The 18,816-nt window shown below is 44.2% G+C and overlaps 1 protein-coding gene across 2 annotated transcripts; it reads left to right on the forward strand.

Moving 5' to 3' along the window:
• Positions 1-9,523: 9,523 nt before the first annotated feature.
• On the forward strand, positions 9,524-18,420 carry MRPS30 (mitochondrial ribosomal protein S30). Of its 2 annotated transcripts, XM_081131279.1 has the most exons (5): positions 9,524-10,116; positions 12,077-12,222; positions 12,918-13,023; positions 14,350-14,526; positions 16,312-18,420. In XM_081131279.1, exons 1-5 carry the CDS (start codon positions 9,546-9,548, stop codon positions 16,605-16,607), a joined length of 1,296 nt encoding a protein of 431 aa, XP_080987405.1. In that variant the 5' UTR covers positions 9,524-9,545; the 3' UTR covers positions 16,608-18,420. The 2 variants fall into 2 exon arrangements, with proteins under 2 accessions (XP_080987405.1, XP_080987406.1); XM_081131280.1 differs by lacking the exon at positions 14,350-14,526 and having other exon boundaries at positions 9,530-10,116; positions 16,312-18,301.
• The last annotated feature ends 396 nt before the right edge of the window (positions 18,421-18,816 follow it).

An 18,816-nucleotide genomic window follows, 5' to 3' on the forward strand; every position in this document is an offset into this window, starting at 1 on the left:
AGCTTAGGGATTTAAATGACAAATGTTACCAACATCTGAAAAGCTGTTAAGGAGACTCAGGAAAGGACTTAGGTCTGTGTGGCTCCCAAAGACAGAATTAGAGCCAGTGGGGAAAAGCTACAGAGAGGTCGATATCTGGTTCAACCACAGAGAACCTTCTAGCCATTAGGACCATACAACAATGGGAGACCTTCCTTAAATTCACAAAGACTGGGGGTGGGGTGAAAGGTGCTGTCAGGGGCAGGAGAAGAAAAGTGAGGGGAAAGAAAAACCGGAGACATTGAGAATAAAATGTCAAAACTATAAGAGTCAGAGCTATGGGATCTTTTTTGGAAATCCAAACTGTTACATCCAGGAAGGTTTAAGTATAAATATGCTTAAACTGGGAGCTTAAAAATAGATTTCTTTCTACTTTACCTGCAGAGTAATTTTTTGTTATTTAGCTAAAAAAATGCAAGATGTACACATTTAATACTTCCATTTCTAAGCTGTTGTTGGGGATAAGACCCATCCAAGTCAGGTAAAGCATCTCGTAGGAAGCTCTGCTTTCCATCTTCTATCAAATATTTTGTGGGAGAAATGTTCATCAGTTAAAATTAAGCGATTGTTACTGGTTAAGAGAATTACATAGACTCAGAGCAATTTATGTGGGTTTGTTTTTTATTTTATTATTCATTCAACTTCATTTGCAAACCATATCGTTTTAAATTAAATATCCAAATATATATGCTTGGGTGTGAATTCAAGGGAAAATATTTTGCAAAACTCAAAGAAAAAAAATTTAACATTGTAAACTCTAAACATTCTAGTGGCTTTGTAAAAATGAAACATTTAGGGGGTTCATTATTGCCAAGGTTTTTAAATAATGGTTTCTAACCACATATGCCCAGAAAAACTTAACTGCTTTTAGAAGCAACCTTCCTGCCCATACATAAGTTAACAGTGACATCTTGTGGAGAGTTTGTACTTTTAAAACTTCACAAATCCTTAACTGTTGTTAAATTAGTTGCTTAAAATCACAGACATAAGTCATGTTGATAGTGTGTGTGCTTGACACATTGTGATGGGAAAGGCACTTCAGCCTTGTGGTTTTCCTCCCCAAACCCATACTCACAAGAACCACCACGAGGGAAATATCAAATAAACCCACAGGAGACGTAGTTGCCACACAACTTGACCAGTACTCTTTCAAACTGTCAAGCTCATTAAAAATAAGGAAAATCTGCCCCGGCCAGTGTGGGGCAGTGATTAGAGCCTAGGCCTTCACAACGAAGGGTCATGGGCTCAATTCCCAGTCAAGGGCATTTACATGGGTGCAGGTTCAATCCCTGAGCCCCTATCGGGGCTCATGGGGGAGGCACATCAGTTATTGACCTACGATCCAGGAGATCAGAGTTCAATTCCTGGTCAGGGCACATGCCCAGGTTGTGGGCTCGGTCCCCAGCAGGGGGTACACAGGAGGGAGCGGATCAATGACTCTGATCATTGACGTTTCTCTCTCTCCCTCTCCCTCTCTCTGAAATCAATAAAATATAGTTTAAAAAAATATATAAGAGAAACTCGTTGAGGGGTACATGGCAATATAATTCTATACTATCTTTGCGACTGTTTTGAATATCTAAAACTATTCTAAGATTTTAAAAAGTTTGTTTAAATTTAAGAGTACTCTCAAATTATGAAATATCATTGAACGTATTGGGTGGGACACACTATCCTTTCCAAAAATAAGAAACCAAAACAACAACAAAAAATTTTGCAATTTCTAAATGTTTCTGATCTCTGCAGTGAGCCTGCATTGCTGTAAAAATTCAACTAATAAAATCTTATTTCTTTACCGAAAGCCTTGGGGCTTAACCCCCGATGCCACATTCCTGAATTCCTCTTTCCTGGCCTTTCCAGCCACAAACAAGGTAATTCATCACAGAATGGTCAATTCGAGGAAGCACTGGGCTGCTTTGATGCCACCTCCCGCCCTGTTCCCCCACTGCTCCAGCTCCTCCCCCCCCCCCCCCCAAGGATGTGGCACCTGCTGATCTGCAGGCCCGGACCTGTCCTCAGACCCTCGGGCTCCTTCATTCCCTTCGGTTCTCCGCCACATGGAACATCGCCCCTTTATTTCTTTTCTATCTCCCTGGCCAGCGCGTCAGCTCCAGGAGAGGAGTTTCCCTGGCTTGTTCCCAGCTGGGTCCCCAGTGCCCGTTGCAGTCAAGCCCATGGTGACACGCACGCCCTGGTGTTTGCTCTGTGAAGCTAAACCTCCCTCGCTCCGAACCTGCGGCTGCTGTTCTGGGCCTTCCAGGGGAGGCGCAGGGAAGGGCCCTGTCCTCTGGCCACAGCCTGCAGTGGGGCACCCTCGGAGCGCCTCTGTCCCCTCCGCTGGGGCCCGGGCTGTCGCCCTGGCTCTCCTCCATCAGCACCGGCTCCCAAGCCCATTCCCTGCCCTTGGCTGGGGCTCTGCACCGACAGCTGAGCCCTCGGCCGCCGCCTGGCTCCTCGCTGCTGCTTTCCAGCTGGGTTTCGGCGAAGGCAGGGGAGCCGAGAAGGCGGGGTGTTAACCTTGGTGTCTCCCCCTTTTCGCACCTGGATTGGAGGTGGTGGCAGCTCCTGTGAGGCGGTGCCCTTCAGGCTGCAGGTCTCGCTGGCTCTGGGGGCGCGCCTTCCCGTCGCCCTTCAGGCCTGGAGGGGGCACGTCTCCCCCAGCCCCCGCTGTTTCACCATCCCTCGCTCTCCCGGTCCTGCCCACGCCTTTGCGAGTAGTCTGGGGATGACAATATCTTCATCTGTACCACGTGGGGTGAATTGTTTCTCCAGCCATAACCCAGAATGATACCCCAGAGCTAGAGCGCTGGTCCTCCAGCTTTGGCAAGCATCAGAATGCCCTAGAGGACTTGTTATAATATGGATTGCGCCCCCCCGCAGTTTCTGATTTCAGTAAATCTAAGGCTTGGCCTCCAAATTTACATTCTCACTAGTTCCCAGATGACGCCGATTGCGCCAGTGTGAGGACCACACAATGCTTATCACTGCCCCGCAGCATATTCTCCCCTTGATGCTAAGAGGCATATGTTGGGGGTGTTAGGAATGAAAACTCCCCACAAACATGAAATGAATATTGTGTGGGTGTTGGAGTCATAGGGGCTGAGGGCAGAATCGGGAAAAACAGCATCTGTTATCTCACGAGGGTGGACGGACCGCTTGATCTCCTGGGCCCTCTCCTGAATCTCACTGATGCTAGACGGTCACCGCAGCAGCGAAACTGGTGAACACTCACCGTGTGCCTGTCGCTCTTCCAAGCACTTTGAGGTAGATATCATGCCATGTAAAGATAACAACATGTTTGTTAAGTAGAAACGTTATTATTTTTATTTTTAAGATGAATTAAGGGGACACAGGAAGTGCAAGTGACCTGCCCAAGATGGCAAAGCTGAAACTACTAAAATCACAGCCTTTACCAAGGCATCTGACTCCAGTGAGCACACTTATCTGCTAATCTGAGAAAGAGGGGCTCCTGGGATCAGAGCACATGGGTCACTGGGGTCAGTGTCATCTTTCTAACCTACACGTAGGTGAATCACCACCAGAGGTTTCATTCCTATTGTTCTCCAAGCACCTAAAGGTCACGGTCATAAAATGTCTACCTCTCTTTTCACACAACGTCACTGCAGACATGACATTCCCCGATGAACCCAATATACATGTAATTTAGGTCCTTGAATAGACTGATTCTCATAGACTTCTACGTGCTATGCATTCTAAGGACCTTTGACATGCATGTTTTGAACTAGAGATTGAAGTTTATTCTCTTTTTTATTATATTAAAGTTCAAATTCATTGTACAAAAGGCATTGGAGGCATATTAATACTTGCTTAATAATGTACAGAACTAGACATGAGAGTGTCGAGGGTTGCCACTGTGTGTGCCTACACGTGTGCTCACGTAGGTGTGTGTGAACAGACCTTCCTCCTGTCCACACTGGACCCCCCCGTGCATCGTGCTAATCACTTGGCCTATTAACCTTAACGTCCCATCTCCTCCTGACCGTCACACCCCCTCTGTGGGTCCCCACTGACTTCCTATTCCCTTGCTGGAAAAAATTAGAAGCATCTAGATTGCCGCCAGCAAATCCAAATTTCTACGCTTGGCTCCTCCCTCGACCACCTTGTAAGAGTCAGAGTTCAGCCTAGAAACGCAGAGCAGAAAGTTTTCATGCAGGAAACAGAGGCAGGAGGCTGCTTTCAGGAAACCCAGAAATTCAGTTATTACAGGAGCGTCACCACCGTTGGCCTCAGCTGCCTGTAGTCCAGGAGAAAATGATTTATTAGTCTAGGGAAAAACAATTTACTGTTTTATAAATTTTGTTTTAATGGTTTCAGATTCATTTCTAATATATGGTTTTAAATTCATTTTTAATTTAAAGGTGCTATAACTTATTTAACCAGTCCCTCTTATTAGATATCGTGTGTGTGCTTTTTGCTATTACAAATGTTTGCTGTTATGTTTGCTCCCAGCTATCACAAATGGGGCGCGATTATGCCACCAAGCGTCAGCCAGTTGTTCCCGACGTCTTTCCCTTTCCCCCTCTCACTTTCCCCGATGCCATTTCTCTGCCTCACGCACTGGACTAAGCCGTGTTCAGAGTCCTGAATGTGTCCAGGCTGTTTTTCCTCCCACAGGATGACTATAAAATTGAGCCCGAGGAAAGGGGAGACGAGGCAGAGGGTAAAAGAAGGCACAGAGGTACACTAACTTTGAAAAGTTTAAAGATTTTTTTAAAACTTTAAAATTAAAAAAAAAAAAAGTTATTTAATTATGGTTGGTATACAATCTTATATTGGTTGTATTAGTTTCAGGTGTACGATATAGTGATTGGACATTTCTATGCCTTATGATGTGACCCCCCCACTTATTCCAGTGATCGTCTGTCCCCGTGCAAACCCATCACTGTATCACTGACTATATTCTTCACCTTTTCCACCCTCCTTTCTAGGAACCCTCCCCTTTGGCCTCTGTTTCCATCCGTCTGTTCTTGTTTTGGAAACTGTTCTTGGAAGAAGGCCGGGAAGCTCTGTGAAGGATTCACAGGCAAGCCGTCCTAGAGGGGCTGCCACCTTGACCTGGGCAGCACTACCCCTTTCTCCTGGGAGAGGGGTCAATGGACCCATTGACGGTCTTACACTTTGTATACATATTTTTTAATTTCTAAAATTATATCGAGTCACTTTCTTTGACTGAACATGAGTTATTTCCTCAGGGATAGACAGCGTGGGCATTTTAGAAGGCTGAACTGTATCACCAAAGTACTCTCCAGAAAGGTGGTAACAATTTCTTTTCTCATTGTGAATACCATACTTCGATGCCTATTTATAAGTCACTGGAGGCTATTTTAACGACTTGAGTTATTTTAGAAAAAAATAACTTTTAGGCCAACTTATATTGATGTGAGTTAAAAGGAAATCTAATGAGTAATGAGAGGAAAATCGTTGTTCTTCTCCTATGGCATGTTGCAGACAAGTTTCCATAAACCTGCGTGATGACTTCACTTGCGAAACACATTTGAAATGTCAAATGCGGCCATATGTTCAAATGTAACAGATCACTGCCATGTGCATGAGTCGGGGAACCTGTGCTGTGTCAGCTGAAAGCACATTTGAAATATATGTTTGCATTTCAGATAATTCATATCACAAGCATGTTCGTATTTCAATGACAGAGAAGTAAGAAAATACATAGCTCCATGTTTGGAGTAGAATCGGGAATATAATCAGTTTGGCAGGACACTAAGCCATATAGAAACCTGGTCCTATATCCAAAAGGTATATTCAAATTCATTAATATCCCCCAAGAAGTCCTTGTTGGAGAGAAAGGACCAGAAACATTGCAGAGAGAACAGGGTGGAGAGAACTCACTCGTCATATTTAAGGAGGAATCCTAGGCGTGGCCCGGGGGAGGTGCGGGTGGGGCTCACTTCTGAGCTGTGAGCAGGTATGTGCTTCTGCTGATCCTGTCTTTAATTTTGATATTTTGTTCATCAGCTTTTTGCATTAACTTTGACTTTTCAGATGTGTCATAGGATATCATTTATGTTGATTACTGAGCTTCTGGCTCCCATTAGGTTTGTACTGGAGGCGAGTGAAACACTCGCTTACGCCTGGCTCAGGGTGCTGGCCCAAGGCCTCTTCTCTCCCTCCTCTGCTCCGGAGTGCAGCATGCTCATGTGGCCACCAAAAAAATGAGAGGTTTCTGCTGTGTTTTCCAGCCAGACCTTTCCTCCACGGACTGTTTCCCACGCTTCCAACAGCTTCCCTCTTTCTTACCTCACCGCCACCAAAATAAGTCTTTAATACATTCAGTTCCTAGGCTTTCTCCTAGCTAGTTGTAGGCAACAGGTAGCCTGGTGGCACATGTATGTTGAAGGCTTATTATATTATTATTATTAGGGTTTATGTATGTGTTTAAAAGAAATTCACCTAGAGATCAAAGTGTCTTCTCATTCATTGACTACAGAAATATGTACTTTTTTAAAATTTTTCAAATTCTTTTTTTCTAATTTTTCAATTACTGTTGGCACTTAGTATTATTTTATGTGAGGTTCAGGTGTACATGATAATGGTTAGTCATATGTAATTTATGAAGTGATCCCCAGATAAGCCTAGTATCCACCTGGCAGCATACATAGTTATTACAATATTCTCTATATTCCCAATGTTCCCATAGGGGCTATATTCCCTATGCTGTATTTTACATCTTGTGACTATTTTGTAACTATCACCTGTATTTCTTAACCCCTTCACCTTTTTCACCCAATCTCCCAAACCTCCTCCCACCTGGCAACCTCTGTATCTATGAGTCCACTTCTGTTTTGTTTTTTGTTCTTTAGATTCTACATATAAGTGAAATCATCTGGTATTTGTCTTTCTCTGACTGGCTTACTTCACTGAGCATAATACCATCTAGGTCCATCTGTTTCGTCATGAATGGTAAGATTTCATTCTTTTTTTACAGCCAAGTAATATTCCATCATATATATGTGCCACATCTTCTTCATCCAAGCGTCTGTTCTAGTCCTAGGGAGATAGCTTCGAACAAGACAGAGAAGATTCCTGCTCTGGTGGAATGTACATTATGGGACAGGTATAAAGATGTGATCAGGAATGGCGACATTTCATATATTTCGGCAAATAGTGAGGGAGGAATCATAGCAAGCATTTTGGTAACAGAATCGGGACCTAAAAAGGACCCTGGATAGAGTTGACTTGAATAAGATGACACCCAGCAGGGTAAGTGTTAAGTGGTAACCTTGTGTTTCAGTGATGGTAACCACAGAGGAGGGGCTGTAGCTGAGTCGTGGTGCTTGTGAGAAGGCACTGGAGTTAGCTCAGTAGGAACTCAGTATGAATCGACTGAACTCAGGATGAATTTGAAACGTCTGCCAAGTCTCCCAGGCCCCAACCCTAACTCTGGTAAGGACCATGGAAGTAAATGCTTTGGGGTTGTAGTCTTGGGCAAGGCCACCCTTAGGTTGATTTTCCAGGACTCACAGAACTGAAAAAAGCTTATACTCAATTCCCTTTCAGCTGTTTTTTTTTTTTTCTATAGTAAAAGGATAGAGATTAATATCAGTAGAGGAAGAGGTGCATACAGTGGAGTCCAAGAGAAAACAGGTGCAAACTCCCAAGTGTCTTCTCCCAATGACGTCGTACAGATGATGCTTAGTTTTCTCAGCAATGATGTGTGAGGAAGTGTTGCCAGCACTCAGGGAAGCTGACCCGAGCCTTGACGTCTAGAGTTTTAATTAGAGGTCAGTCACTTAGGCACAGAGTGCCTGCTCTCCTGGCATTATTCATTCTCCAGCCTCCCAGAGGTCAAAGCTGACGTTGCATGACCCAAGACCCCAGTCATACAAAAAACACCTTCCTCAAGTAGGCCATTCCAAGGGCTCAGAGGTTATGTCCCAGCCACACCCAGGGCCAGTCCTTTTTTTTTTTTTTCATATTCAGGGTTTGAACACCCCAAACCTGGTCAATTAACCCTTTATTACATGTTGTTTAACTCAACAACATAAAAATATCGTAAAGGAACCAGGGCCGTCTTTCCATTCTGTCACCCTTAGCATTTCTGTGATGTCTCCACACTTGGTTGCAAATGCTAAAACAATTTCAAACATCATATGGAGATACAGTAACTATAACATCTGGGGAAGATGGTGTCTCCTTTTATTTAAAAAACAAACAAACAAAAAACCACCAAACAATCTTTTCCTGAAGCCCCAGGGAAAGTTCCCCTTCAGTGTTCACGGACCAGGATTGGGTCACAGGCCCATTTCTGAGCCATGGTTGAGAAGCGGCTCCAAGTGCTACAGCTGGCTCAGGCTAATCAGGACCCACCCCGGGCCGGGGAAGTGCCACCTTTGCAGACTGAAGGGTAACTCCCTGAACACAGCTAAGGCTCTTGCAGTTGGGAAGAAGGGGAGCAGTGGGGTGACCACCGGGGTCCAAGAGCATTTGCCACAATCAATCCATGTTCTCCCAAGGAACCAAAATTGAATAGGTGAGAAGCTATGGGGAGGCTAATCTCAGGTAGAACTAAAAACACCACTTTGCGCACCATTTTGTATGTATTCCTAAGGTAACACCTACTATGTTGCATTCCAGTTATTTATGAACTCGTTTCAGTGCTCTGAGCGCCTCAAGCATAGGGACGAGTCATAGTCACTTATTTCTACGCCTGACACTTTACAGTCAACATCCAGCAAGTCTTTGACGAGAACATAACATGAATGGAGCGGTGCAAACGATAAAGAGCGGCACCCTGGCAGCGGGTGAATTCTCCCCATTCACTAATGACAACTCCTCCAGCAGGGAGCCCAGGGTTAACTGGGCGCTGGGACAAAAAAAACCTTACCTACTATTCCAATAGGTGTGTTTTTTAAAAAAAAGTATTTTACCTTTTTTTTTAAAAAAACACCTACCAAACAAACTATGTTTTTATTGATCTCAGAGAGAAGGGAGAAACGTGAGTGATGCGAGTCACCCACCGGCTGCCTCCTGCGCGCCCCCTGCTGGGGACCAGCGCGCCCCGGGCACGCGCCCTGACCCGGAGCCAGGCGACCTCCGGGCTCGCGGTCCCCGCCCCACCCCTGAGCCCACCAGCCGGGCAACAGAGGCTGTTTTACAAATGAAGCTGGTGCATCACGAGAACTAGTGTCCAGCGGTCCTCAGGCGCCTCCGCCCCGTCCTTACACCGACACTAGCGGACGGAAGGCTGAGCGCGTCTAGGCCGCGGGGGTCTCCGGTTTAAAGGTCTCACGCCCGCGCGCCAGACGCTGCGGGGAGCCTATTGGCCAGGAGGCCCGCCACTCAGCCACAGAGGCTCCAGCTGGAGGAGCGATCCGATTGGCTAAGACCGGGTGACGCAGGTTTCTTGCGCCCACTGAGAACCGGCGTCCCGGAGCCGGGCTCAGATTCCGCTTTCCGATTGGCCCTCCCGGCCAGGGAGCCGGGACCAAGGGCAGGCATCGACTTCCGGCCGGGGCCGGCGGGCAAAGATGGCGGCGTGCAGGTGCTGGCGGCTGGTGCCCCGCGGCCCGGGGCGGTCACTGCACTCGGCCGCCGAGGTCGCCGTCGGGGCTGCAGAGGCGCCCGGCGGCGCCGAGGTCGCGGCGGCCGCCGTCGCGCGCTACCCGCCCATTGTGGCCTCCCTGACGGCCAAGAGCAAGGCGGCGCGGCAGCGGCGGGTGGAGCGCTGGCAGGCGGCGGTGCACGCGGCGCCGACCGCCGACGAGAAGATGCGCATCCTCACCAAGATGCAGTTCCTCAAGTACGTGGTGTACCCGCAGACCTTCGCGCTCAACGCCGACCGCTGGTACCAGGGCTTCACCAAGACCGTGTTCCTGTCGGGCCTGCCGCCGCCCGCCCAGCCCGCGGCCCCGCCGCCCGGCCCGGACCTGCCGACGCTCCGCGCCGCCGCGCGCGACTGCCTGCTGCAGGAGCACTGGTACCGGCGCCGCCGGGGCCGGGAGCCGCAGGCCCTCGCCTCGCCCTTCCTCGACCTGCTGGTGGCCGCGCTCGTGGGCCTGCTCAGCCCGCACAACCCGGTGCTGGCCGCCGCCGCCCTGGGTGAGCGCGGGGCCGCCGCGCGGGGGGCGGGGCGGGGGCCGCCTCTGCTCTGCCCCCCTTTGCTTTGTCACAGTCCCCCGCCTCTGACCTGCCCCCTCTGCTTCTTTGTCACAGCCCCCCCGCCTCTGACCTGCCCCCTCTGTTTCTTTGTCACAGCCCCCCCCCTCTGACCTGCCCCCTCTGTTTCTTTGTCACAGCCCCCCCCTCTGACCTGCCCCCTCTGTTTCTTTGTCACAGCCCCCCCCCTCTGACCTGCCCCCTCTGTTTCTTTGTCACAGTCCCCCGCCTCTGACCTGCCCCCTCTGCTTCTTTGTCACAGTCCCCCCCCCGACCTGCCCCCTCTGCTTCTTTGTCACAGTCCCCCCCCCGACCTGCCCCCTCTGTTTCTTTGTCACAGCCCCCCCCCTCTGACCTGCCCCCTCTGTTTCTTTGTCACAGCCCCCCCCCTCTGACCTGCCCCCTCTGCTTCTTTGTCACAGTCCCCCCCCGACCTGCCCCCTCTGTTTCTTTGTCACAGCCCCCCCCCTCTGACCTGCCCCCTCTGTTTCTTTGTCACAGCCCCCCCCCTCTGACCTGCCCCCTCTGCTTCTTTGTCACAGTCCCCCCCTTCTGACCTGCCCCCTCTGCTTCTTTGTCACAGTCCCCCTGCCTCTGACCTGCCCCCGCTTTGCTTCTTTGTCACAGTCCTCCCCCCCCCCCCTTGGCCCCCTAGCTGGGGACAGCGCGGTGGAGTAGCTGTCGCTGCGCTAGGAACCTGGAGGCCGGGCGCCACCACCGAGCTCACTGTCCGGCCGTGGGTGGGACCCCAGGTCTGCGGGACCCGGGTCCCCACTCGGCCTGGCGACGGCCCCTTCGAGGGGCGGAGCAGCGTCCTTTCAGACGAGGGGCCCCCAGACAGTGGGGCGGACGCGGGCTGCCTTTCGGCTCTTCCGCCAAAAAGTTACCCGACCACAGGTCAACTTGTGAACCTCTCTTACCGTAATCTCTCTGGCTTTCAAGAGGAGAGTTAGGGTGAGAGCGCCCTGCCATGGGATCGTGAAGATGGAAGGCATCATTGATTAAGATGCCTACTGTTTACGTTATTCAGAGCTCACCGGTGGGCCTGGCCTTGTTCTGAGTTTTACAGGTGCCAACTAAATAACCCTCACAATAGCTGTTTACAGTAGGTAGCATGGTTTTATAAATGAAAGCAAAAAAAAACCCCAAATCCCTGAGGCACAGAAGTGTAAACGGTCCCTACACAGAAGAGCCTGTTGCTGGTAGATTTGGGGTCAGGATTCAGACCCAGACATCTGGGTTCCCAGTAAACAGCAGCTTGTCTTAGGTGCAGACGTGAAAAATAATGAATGGATAGATAGTTTTAAAAATCAGTGTTTCTGACGTGTTCATCACTTGTGTCTGCCACCCAGTAGGCATCTTAGTGAATGTTCATTGAGTTGATGTTCCCTTACTGGAGATGTGTGTGCTGCGTGCTGCATTGTGCCTTAGCTTCCCCCCCCTTGGGAAGGAAGTGGTCCTGGGGGAAGCATCGTGGACTTGGACTCCTGACTGATGGCCTAGGAAAACTTAATCTTCTCAAGACTCAGGTTCCTCTTCTGTGAAATGGAGATGACAGCTAAACATACCTTTCAGAGTTGCTGGGAAGGTTGAATTGGTCATTCATAAGGCAGCTCTGACTCCTATAAACTTCTTATTTCTGGTGTATGATATTCTTGTTCTTCTGGTCATTGAGAAAACTGGTTAGAGTGTTCGATGCAGTGTTGACTCAAGTAGAAAATAAATATCTGAGCCTTGTATTTGTCATGATCACTTAAATTATCACTAACCCAGACTATCTTACATCAGAGGGTAATTTTGATCTATTTTTAATTGGCAAAATCATTTTTGAGTTCTGTATTATTGGTATTATAATAACCAAATTCATCTAAGTGATAAGAAAGTTTTAAATACCTTTTGGCAGATTGTAAACGCCCAGTTCACTTCTACTGGTGGCGTGGTGAAGAAATTATTCCTCGTGGCCATCGGAAAGGGCGAGTTGACGCTTTGAGATACCAGATAAATGATAAGCCGCACAACCAGATCCGCATAGCCAAACAACTCCCTGAGGTAAGGATTGCCTGTGCACCTGTTATCTGATGCGGAAGTGTCAGGCAGGCCAGGTAGAGGGCTTGGAAGGGTAAAAGGTTTTGGATGGATCACCTGCCTTTTGAGTTTCATTCAGATACAACTCGTCTGAAATTCTTTTTCAGCTTTGTAACCTGCTGTGGTGTATGTATTCCCCAGGTCAAATAATCATTTTAAGTGAGGTTAAGGCATCAGTTTTGAGGAACATACAGATCTTTTTTTTCCCCTTAATATAAAAATATGAAAAACTAATAATAGCTATGCTTGTAATTTACGGTATCTACACTATCTAATCACATATCAAGGCTTTTATTACAGTTATAAATTGGTCATTTTATGTATTTACAGTTCTTTTGGAGAAAACAAGTGTATTTTAGTGTTATCTGTGTGTCCATATCAGGTTGACACATTTTTTTCTTTAAAAATCCATATAGTAAATACTTTAGGCTTTGGGGGCATAACTCTCAGTTGCAACTGTTTATCTCAGTTCTAACAGCCATTCACCATAAAACTTTATTTGTAAGAACAGGTGGCTGGCTGGCTGGATTGCGCCCATCATTAGATAGTAGTGTTATCATTTTGCAAAACGTCTCATTTTAAGAGTTTTAAATCTATTAAGAATGTGAGTAAAATATATACAAGTGTTGCTGTGAATTCACTGTGACTTTTTCTTTAAGTTTGTGCCGCTGGATTATTCTGTACCTATAGAAATTCCTGTTATGAATTGTAAGCCAGATAAACTTCCCTTATTCAAGCGACAATATGAAAATACCATATTTATTGGTAAGTTTCTCTTCTGATGTATTGTGCCATAAATGTGTCCCAGGTGCCTTGATTAATTTGCATAATTAATTCTTGATGACCAAAGGTTTAGATAGTCCACAAGAAACATAATTCATAGTCTCAGGTTGTTGCAGTATGCCTGAAAGTTGGGAAGAAAATACTCTTTCAACTCACCATTTAAACTTTTACTTGTTTCTACTGAATTAGCAATATCTAACTTCAGAAAATAGTTATACTTGTTAGGCTTTGTTGATGTATTATATAGAAAAAGTAATTTGTGTTCTTTTCCAAAAGTAAAAAGTACAGAACTGGACTTGAGGCAGGGATTGGCGTTTTATGGAAGTCTGCTGTTTGTCTCACAGTGTGACTACAATTAGGAATATAAAATTAATAAGCCTTGACATCTCCCCTTATGTAGTTTATTCTTTTGCTGTTTTTTCTTCAGCTATTAATTCCTAGCTGAAGACTTGTGGAATATTCTAAGAAAGCAGCTTAAACTAGTTCTCCAGACCTATTTTATCAGCCCTTTCTCTATCACTGTGGTCTTAGTGAATTATGGGGGACTTTTGACTTTATCACTAAAGTCAGGAATGTCAGCATTTTATAAAATGTTGGCCCTTATTTTTTTTTATTTAGAATGTAGATTAAAAATCAATTATATTTTTAAAATTAGGAACAAAGTATGTAATTATTACATTGAAATAATAAAGTAAGTTTTTGCCCTGGCCGGGTGGCTCAGTTAATTGGAGCGTCGTTCTGTGCACCAAGAGGTTGCAGGTTCCAATGTTCTAGGTCAGGGCACATACCGAGGGTATGAGAGGCAGCCGATTGAAATGTTTCTCGCACATCCGGTTTCTCTCTCTCTCCCCCACTTCCTTTCTCTAAAAATCAATAAAAAAAACCCAAAACAAACATATCCTCTGGTGAGGGTTAAAAAATAATGGTAAAATGAAATAATAAGGTAAGTTTTTAAAGTCATGAAGCGTGTGTATCCTTTGGTGAATAAGTGTTTGTATCCTTATGGTGACTAATGTGTTTGAAAAAACTGAAACAATAGGAAATTTAAATTCATTTTACATTGTTTTGGCTTATCTTGTGTCATGGTGAGCGGCTTGATGAAGGTAGCAGACTATACTTCCTGTGAAATGTAACTTTAATGTAGTCAATAAGTAAATAAGTAAACTGACCTTCCCGTTTCCATATTTTGAATACTGCTCACATGATGTATAGGGGAGAGGAATGGGTTTAGAGCAGGTACTGAGGGCAGGTGCTCCAGGTGTTCTCTATATGTCATTTCATGTCACATGTTTCTCTTTTGCTCTTCAGGCTCAAAGACAGCAGATCCATACTGTTATGGTCATACCCAATTTCACCTGTTACCAGACAAGTTAAAAAGGGAAAGACTATTGAAAATAAACTGTGCTGATCAGATAGAAGTTGTTTTTAGAGCTAATGCTATTGCCAGCCTTTTTGCTTGGACTGGAGCACAAGCTATGTATCAAGGTAAAACTATGGCATTGTTGTTGGAAGATAGGTGACATTTTAAAAATTTAATAGTTTATTTCCTTGGTTAAAATGTAGGTTGAATCTTAACGTTTTGAAAACTTACCACAAAACATACTTGTTTTTAAAATTCATAATTAAATATTTTACATTTGCAATTGGCAAGTGGCTCTTCGGTAGTTCCGTCACCTTTTACTTGGACCACTGTAGTGTGAACGTGTATTTTTCTGATGGTGCTCTCGAGCATTTCAGAGACTATAGCCAGCTCAGTCAGCTCTGTAGACAATAACAGCTTTCTGAAGCCAGAAAAGGACATGCTGTGGTGGATTGAATTTTAGATTCACTCATAGCTCTACTTTATAATTTACTTGAAGGATGCGGATTAGGAGTTGTTTTGTTCATTCAGTCAATAGTGGATGTTTTTGTGCACCAAGCACTGTTGGCCTGGGAGATAAAGTGTCAGATCCCAGGCTTTAGAGCTTATGTTACAGTGAGGAGAGTGAAGGCTAACAGGCAGGTGATGTTAGGCGGTGGTAATACCTTGAAGAACATTACTGGGTGAGGGGTGGGCTGGTTAATGGGGTGCAGGTATAAATGAGATGTGGGGCAGAACCTGCATAAACATAATAATCCAGAGGAGGGCTCCAGAAAAATGATTAAACAGAAGCAGTGGTGATAGGCTGTAGCCTAAGTGTAAACTTGGGAGCAAGATATTTGCAGGCAGACGGAAGGGCAAGTCAGTCTCTGAGGTCAGAACAGACTCAAAGTGTTTCAGGACCGTGAAGGCAGCTGGAGAAAGGGAGGAGCCAGAGGGCTCATCACACAGGACTTCTAGAGCCCATTGTGGGGAATTTGGCTTCTATTACAAAACCTGAAGTAGTGTGCTGTGTACCCAGCTTAATTCTGTGTAAGTACCTAGGAGGAATTTTAATAAGGATTCATTTATTGCCAAGCTCACCTTTTTCCTCTATGTATATATTTTAACCTTATACTAAAAATTGTTGACTTGCATTTCTATAATAGAAATAAGTGGGGAATCTTTCTTGACGATCTTAGAATGGCACTGTTTATTCATGAAAGTTAAAATACCTTTTGCAGTATAATTAATTCCATATTTTAACAACATTATTGACTGTCTCCATTAAGGCTGTTATAAGTGTGTGGAAATCAAGCTACTGGGTGGCCCTGGCAGTGGGTTTTAAAGTATTAAAGGAAGTCAGCCTGGATAAGAAGCAGTTGGAACATTTGAGTACTGAAGGCTGACCCTTACCACGTAAGACTTGCTAAGTGAAATGACAGCAGCTCATAAAACCAATTTTGAATGTGAAAAGGAAGACACAGAATTTGTTTAAGGCCATGGTTGAAGTCCTGAGAAAGGCAGTTTTTTCTGAAGGGTTTTTTGTTTTTTTGTGTGTAGATTTGGTAAAATAAGTGGCTGTTGTGGTTATTGGATAGTAGATGTTACTGGTGTGGGGAAATTTTGAACATATTTGAAGTTGGTGAGCAGTGATGTAGTTAATTCCGATGAAGGGCAGTCTGCATAGGTACAGCTTGCTGCTCTTCCATGAAGTGAGTTAAGGTTGAAAGCTCTTGAAGGCAGAAGTTGTTGAAAAGATGGGTCATGAGTTGGGGATAGTAGAGGGGGGGAGATTATTTTTTGATGAGATCTTTAGGAAAGTGTTTGGTAAATACCTAGGTTTTAGCAGGTACTCCATACCCTCTAATGTGTATGTTTTGTTTGGGTAAAATGTATTGTGCAAATTTCAGTGTAACTTTCTTCTCTAGGATTCTGGAGCGAAGCAGATGTTACTCGACCTTTTGTCTCTCAGGGCGTGATCACAGATGGAAAATACTTTTCCTTTTTCTGCTACCAGTTAAACACTCTGGCACTGACTGCACAAGCTGATCAGAATAACACTCGTAAAAATATATGTTGGGGGACACAAAGTATGCCTCTGTATGAAGCCATCGAAGACAATGATGTGAAAGGTTTTAATGATGATGTTCTGCTGCAGATAGTTCACTTCCTACTGAACAGGCCAAAAGAAGACAAGTCACCATCACCGCTGCTGGAAAACTAAGAAGAAGCGTTGGACTTGGGGCTTTGGGAACCTTTAAATTTCACTGAAGCAACAATAAAACGAATTTCAGTGACGAGACTTGTGACTGCCACATGTTAAATGCACTGGTTTTGAAACAAAGATTTATGTTAACCTGTGATTAGACCTCTCATTCTCAAAATACATGCTGAAAGATTTAGTTTTAGAGATAGTATGTTGATTTAAAAGTGATTTTATTTGTAAATGACTAATTGATGAGACTGATTTAGGTGTTTTCAATACCTGGTGTTCCAAGTGATTTTAAAGGTGGTATGAGGGTAATAATTCAACTGCTGATGCATATGTGGATGTTTTGTTAATATCTTCCTTTTTAAAACGTTTTTGTTAACATGATAATAGAACTTTCAGAGTCTTATTCAAACTCCTTTTAAACATAAATGGTATTTTGCAGATAGAAGAAACTCAGTCAGTCCCAGGGGAGTTAAGTGACTTTTTTTTTTTTTTTAAATTAACAAATGATTAATAGCATAACTGATGTGATGTAATTTGGCAACTTGGGTGCTTAGCACTTAGCAGTAATGCTCACATGTTTCAGTCGGTGTTATTTGCTCTAAGATTAGGAAACTAGCTTTGCTGTGTTTTCAAATTAGTTGCCAGGTGGTAAAGTTGTTAATCTTACTGAGAATTAAGGTTAATTCAAAACATTTTTAGTGAACAAAAGAATGTACCTTTGTATAAGCATGCCTACACTTCCCATTTTATATAACCTATTGTGAATAGTTAAAATACCCCATTATGTACTGTAGTCACATGACTAATACTGGTTCTTTCCCTCCCTCCCTGTCTCCCTCCCTCCCTTCCCTTGAGCTCTTTATTTGAAGACAGGTCACAATTATAGTGATAGTCACCTCAGCTAGAAGCCTGGGGACAATTGTCACAGTGCTTGCTAAACTGAAGGAACAGCATTTGAGAGTGTTGACTTTGAAAGGTGTGTGTTCTGTTCCATCTTTAGCCCACTGCTTTCAGTTTACCCAGGATGTCCTATAATTTCACTTCTAAGACACCTTCCACAAGGGCCCAGAGCAATACAGTCTGTGAATTCTAGAAAATTTCCATGAAACAAACCTAGTGTTTGGAGTGCTACTCAAGTCATTTTATAAGCTTGTCCAAGTTTTTTTTATAAATCACTAAAAAACATAGGTTAAGTGCACATTTCAATACAAATGCAGAAATCCCAAGTGCTAATTACCAAATTCCACAGTGATGAAAAGTAGGGTAGAGTTTAGTCATGGAGATTCAGAAATAGGTTGGTGTTTTCTAAGTGTGTACCTAGGCCTGAGGTTTAATGGGTAGGTGTGATTTTGACCTTTTGCATTTTTAAAAGGTTACAGTTAGAAAATTATTTGTTTTTAAGAATACGTAAAGGAACTGCTATTGGATTGAAAATGCAAGTGTAACATTCTTCAGAAATGAATTTATGGGAAATCCAAGTTGATAAATAGGATCTCATTTGTTATTTTGTTTTTGTTTTTTGCCTTTTTAGTTTTTGGACAAAAGAAAGGAAGTTTTACCTTAGTGCTTGCTTGGTGATATTAGACTTAATCAGCAAAAACTCACATATCAGTCAGTTTAGAAAACTGAGGACAGAAGAAAGTAACCATCCTTTTTTGTAAAAAAATCAGTATGTAATGATTATAAATGATGCTTTAATGATTTAATTCAAACATGCATCCTCAGAATATTTTTTTATGAAAATTATGTTGATATAAAGATATTCACAAATTACTGTCTTTTAGATGTGATACATATACATATTAAAAATGGGAATTGCCACACTCATTGTGCTATGGACTTAGGACCTTACATTATAGAGTACAGATGTGTAACGCAGCAGTGTGCATCCCAAATAGCTTTATAAATGAGCAAGCTGTACTTAATTTATTTTAATGCTAGGTTTGAGTAGCTACAAAGCTTCCTGATCTTAGGAAAATGAAAGCTTTTATGTTTAGCCACTTTGAAAGTATTTCTTTGGATCTTCAGGTGAAACTTTTACTTGTAAACTAAAAATATGCTGTAAGCACTTTGTTGGGATCTTCGAAAGTCAAGTGTTCTCTTATGAATAATGCTAATAATGAAGGTGATGGCATTTAGAGCTGGAACAAATGGGTATCAGGGTCATTTAGTTTAGCAACTGAGTTTTGTTTATGCCTTTCATCTGGCCCCACACTGG

The sequence above is a fragment of the Miniopterus schreibersii genome (genome assembly GCF_964146895.1).
Source record: "Miniopterus schreibersii genome assembly, chromosome: 3".
Lineage (NCBI taxonomy): Eukaryota > Metazoa > Chordata > Mammalia > Chiroptera > Miniopteridae > Miniopterus > Miniopterus schreibersii.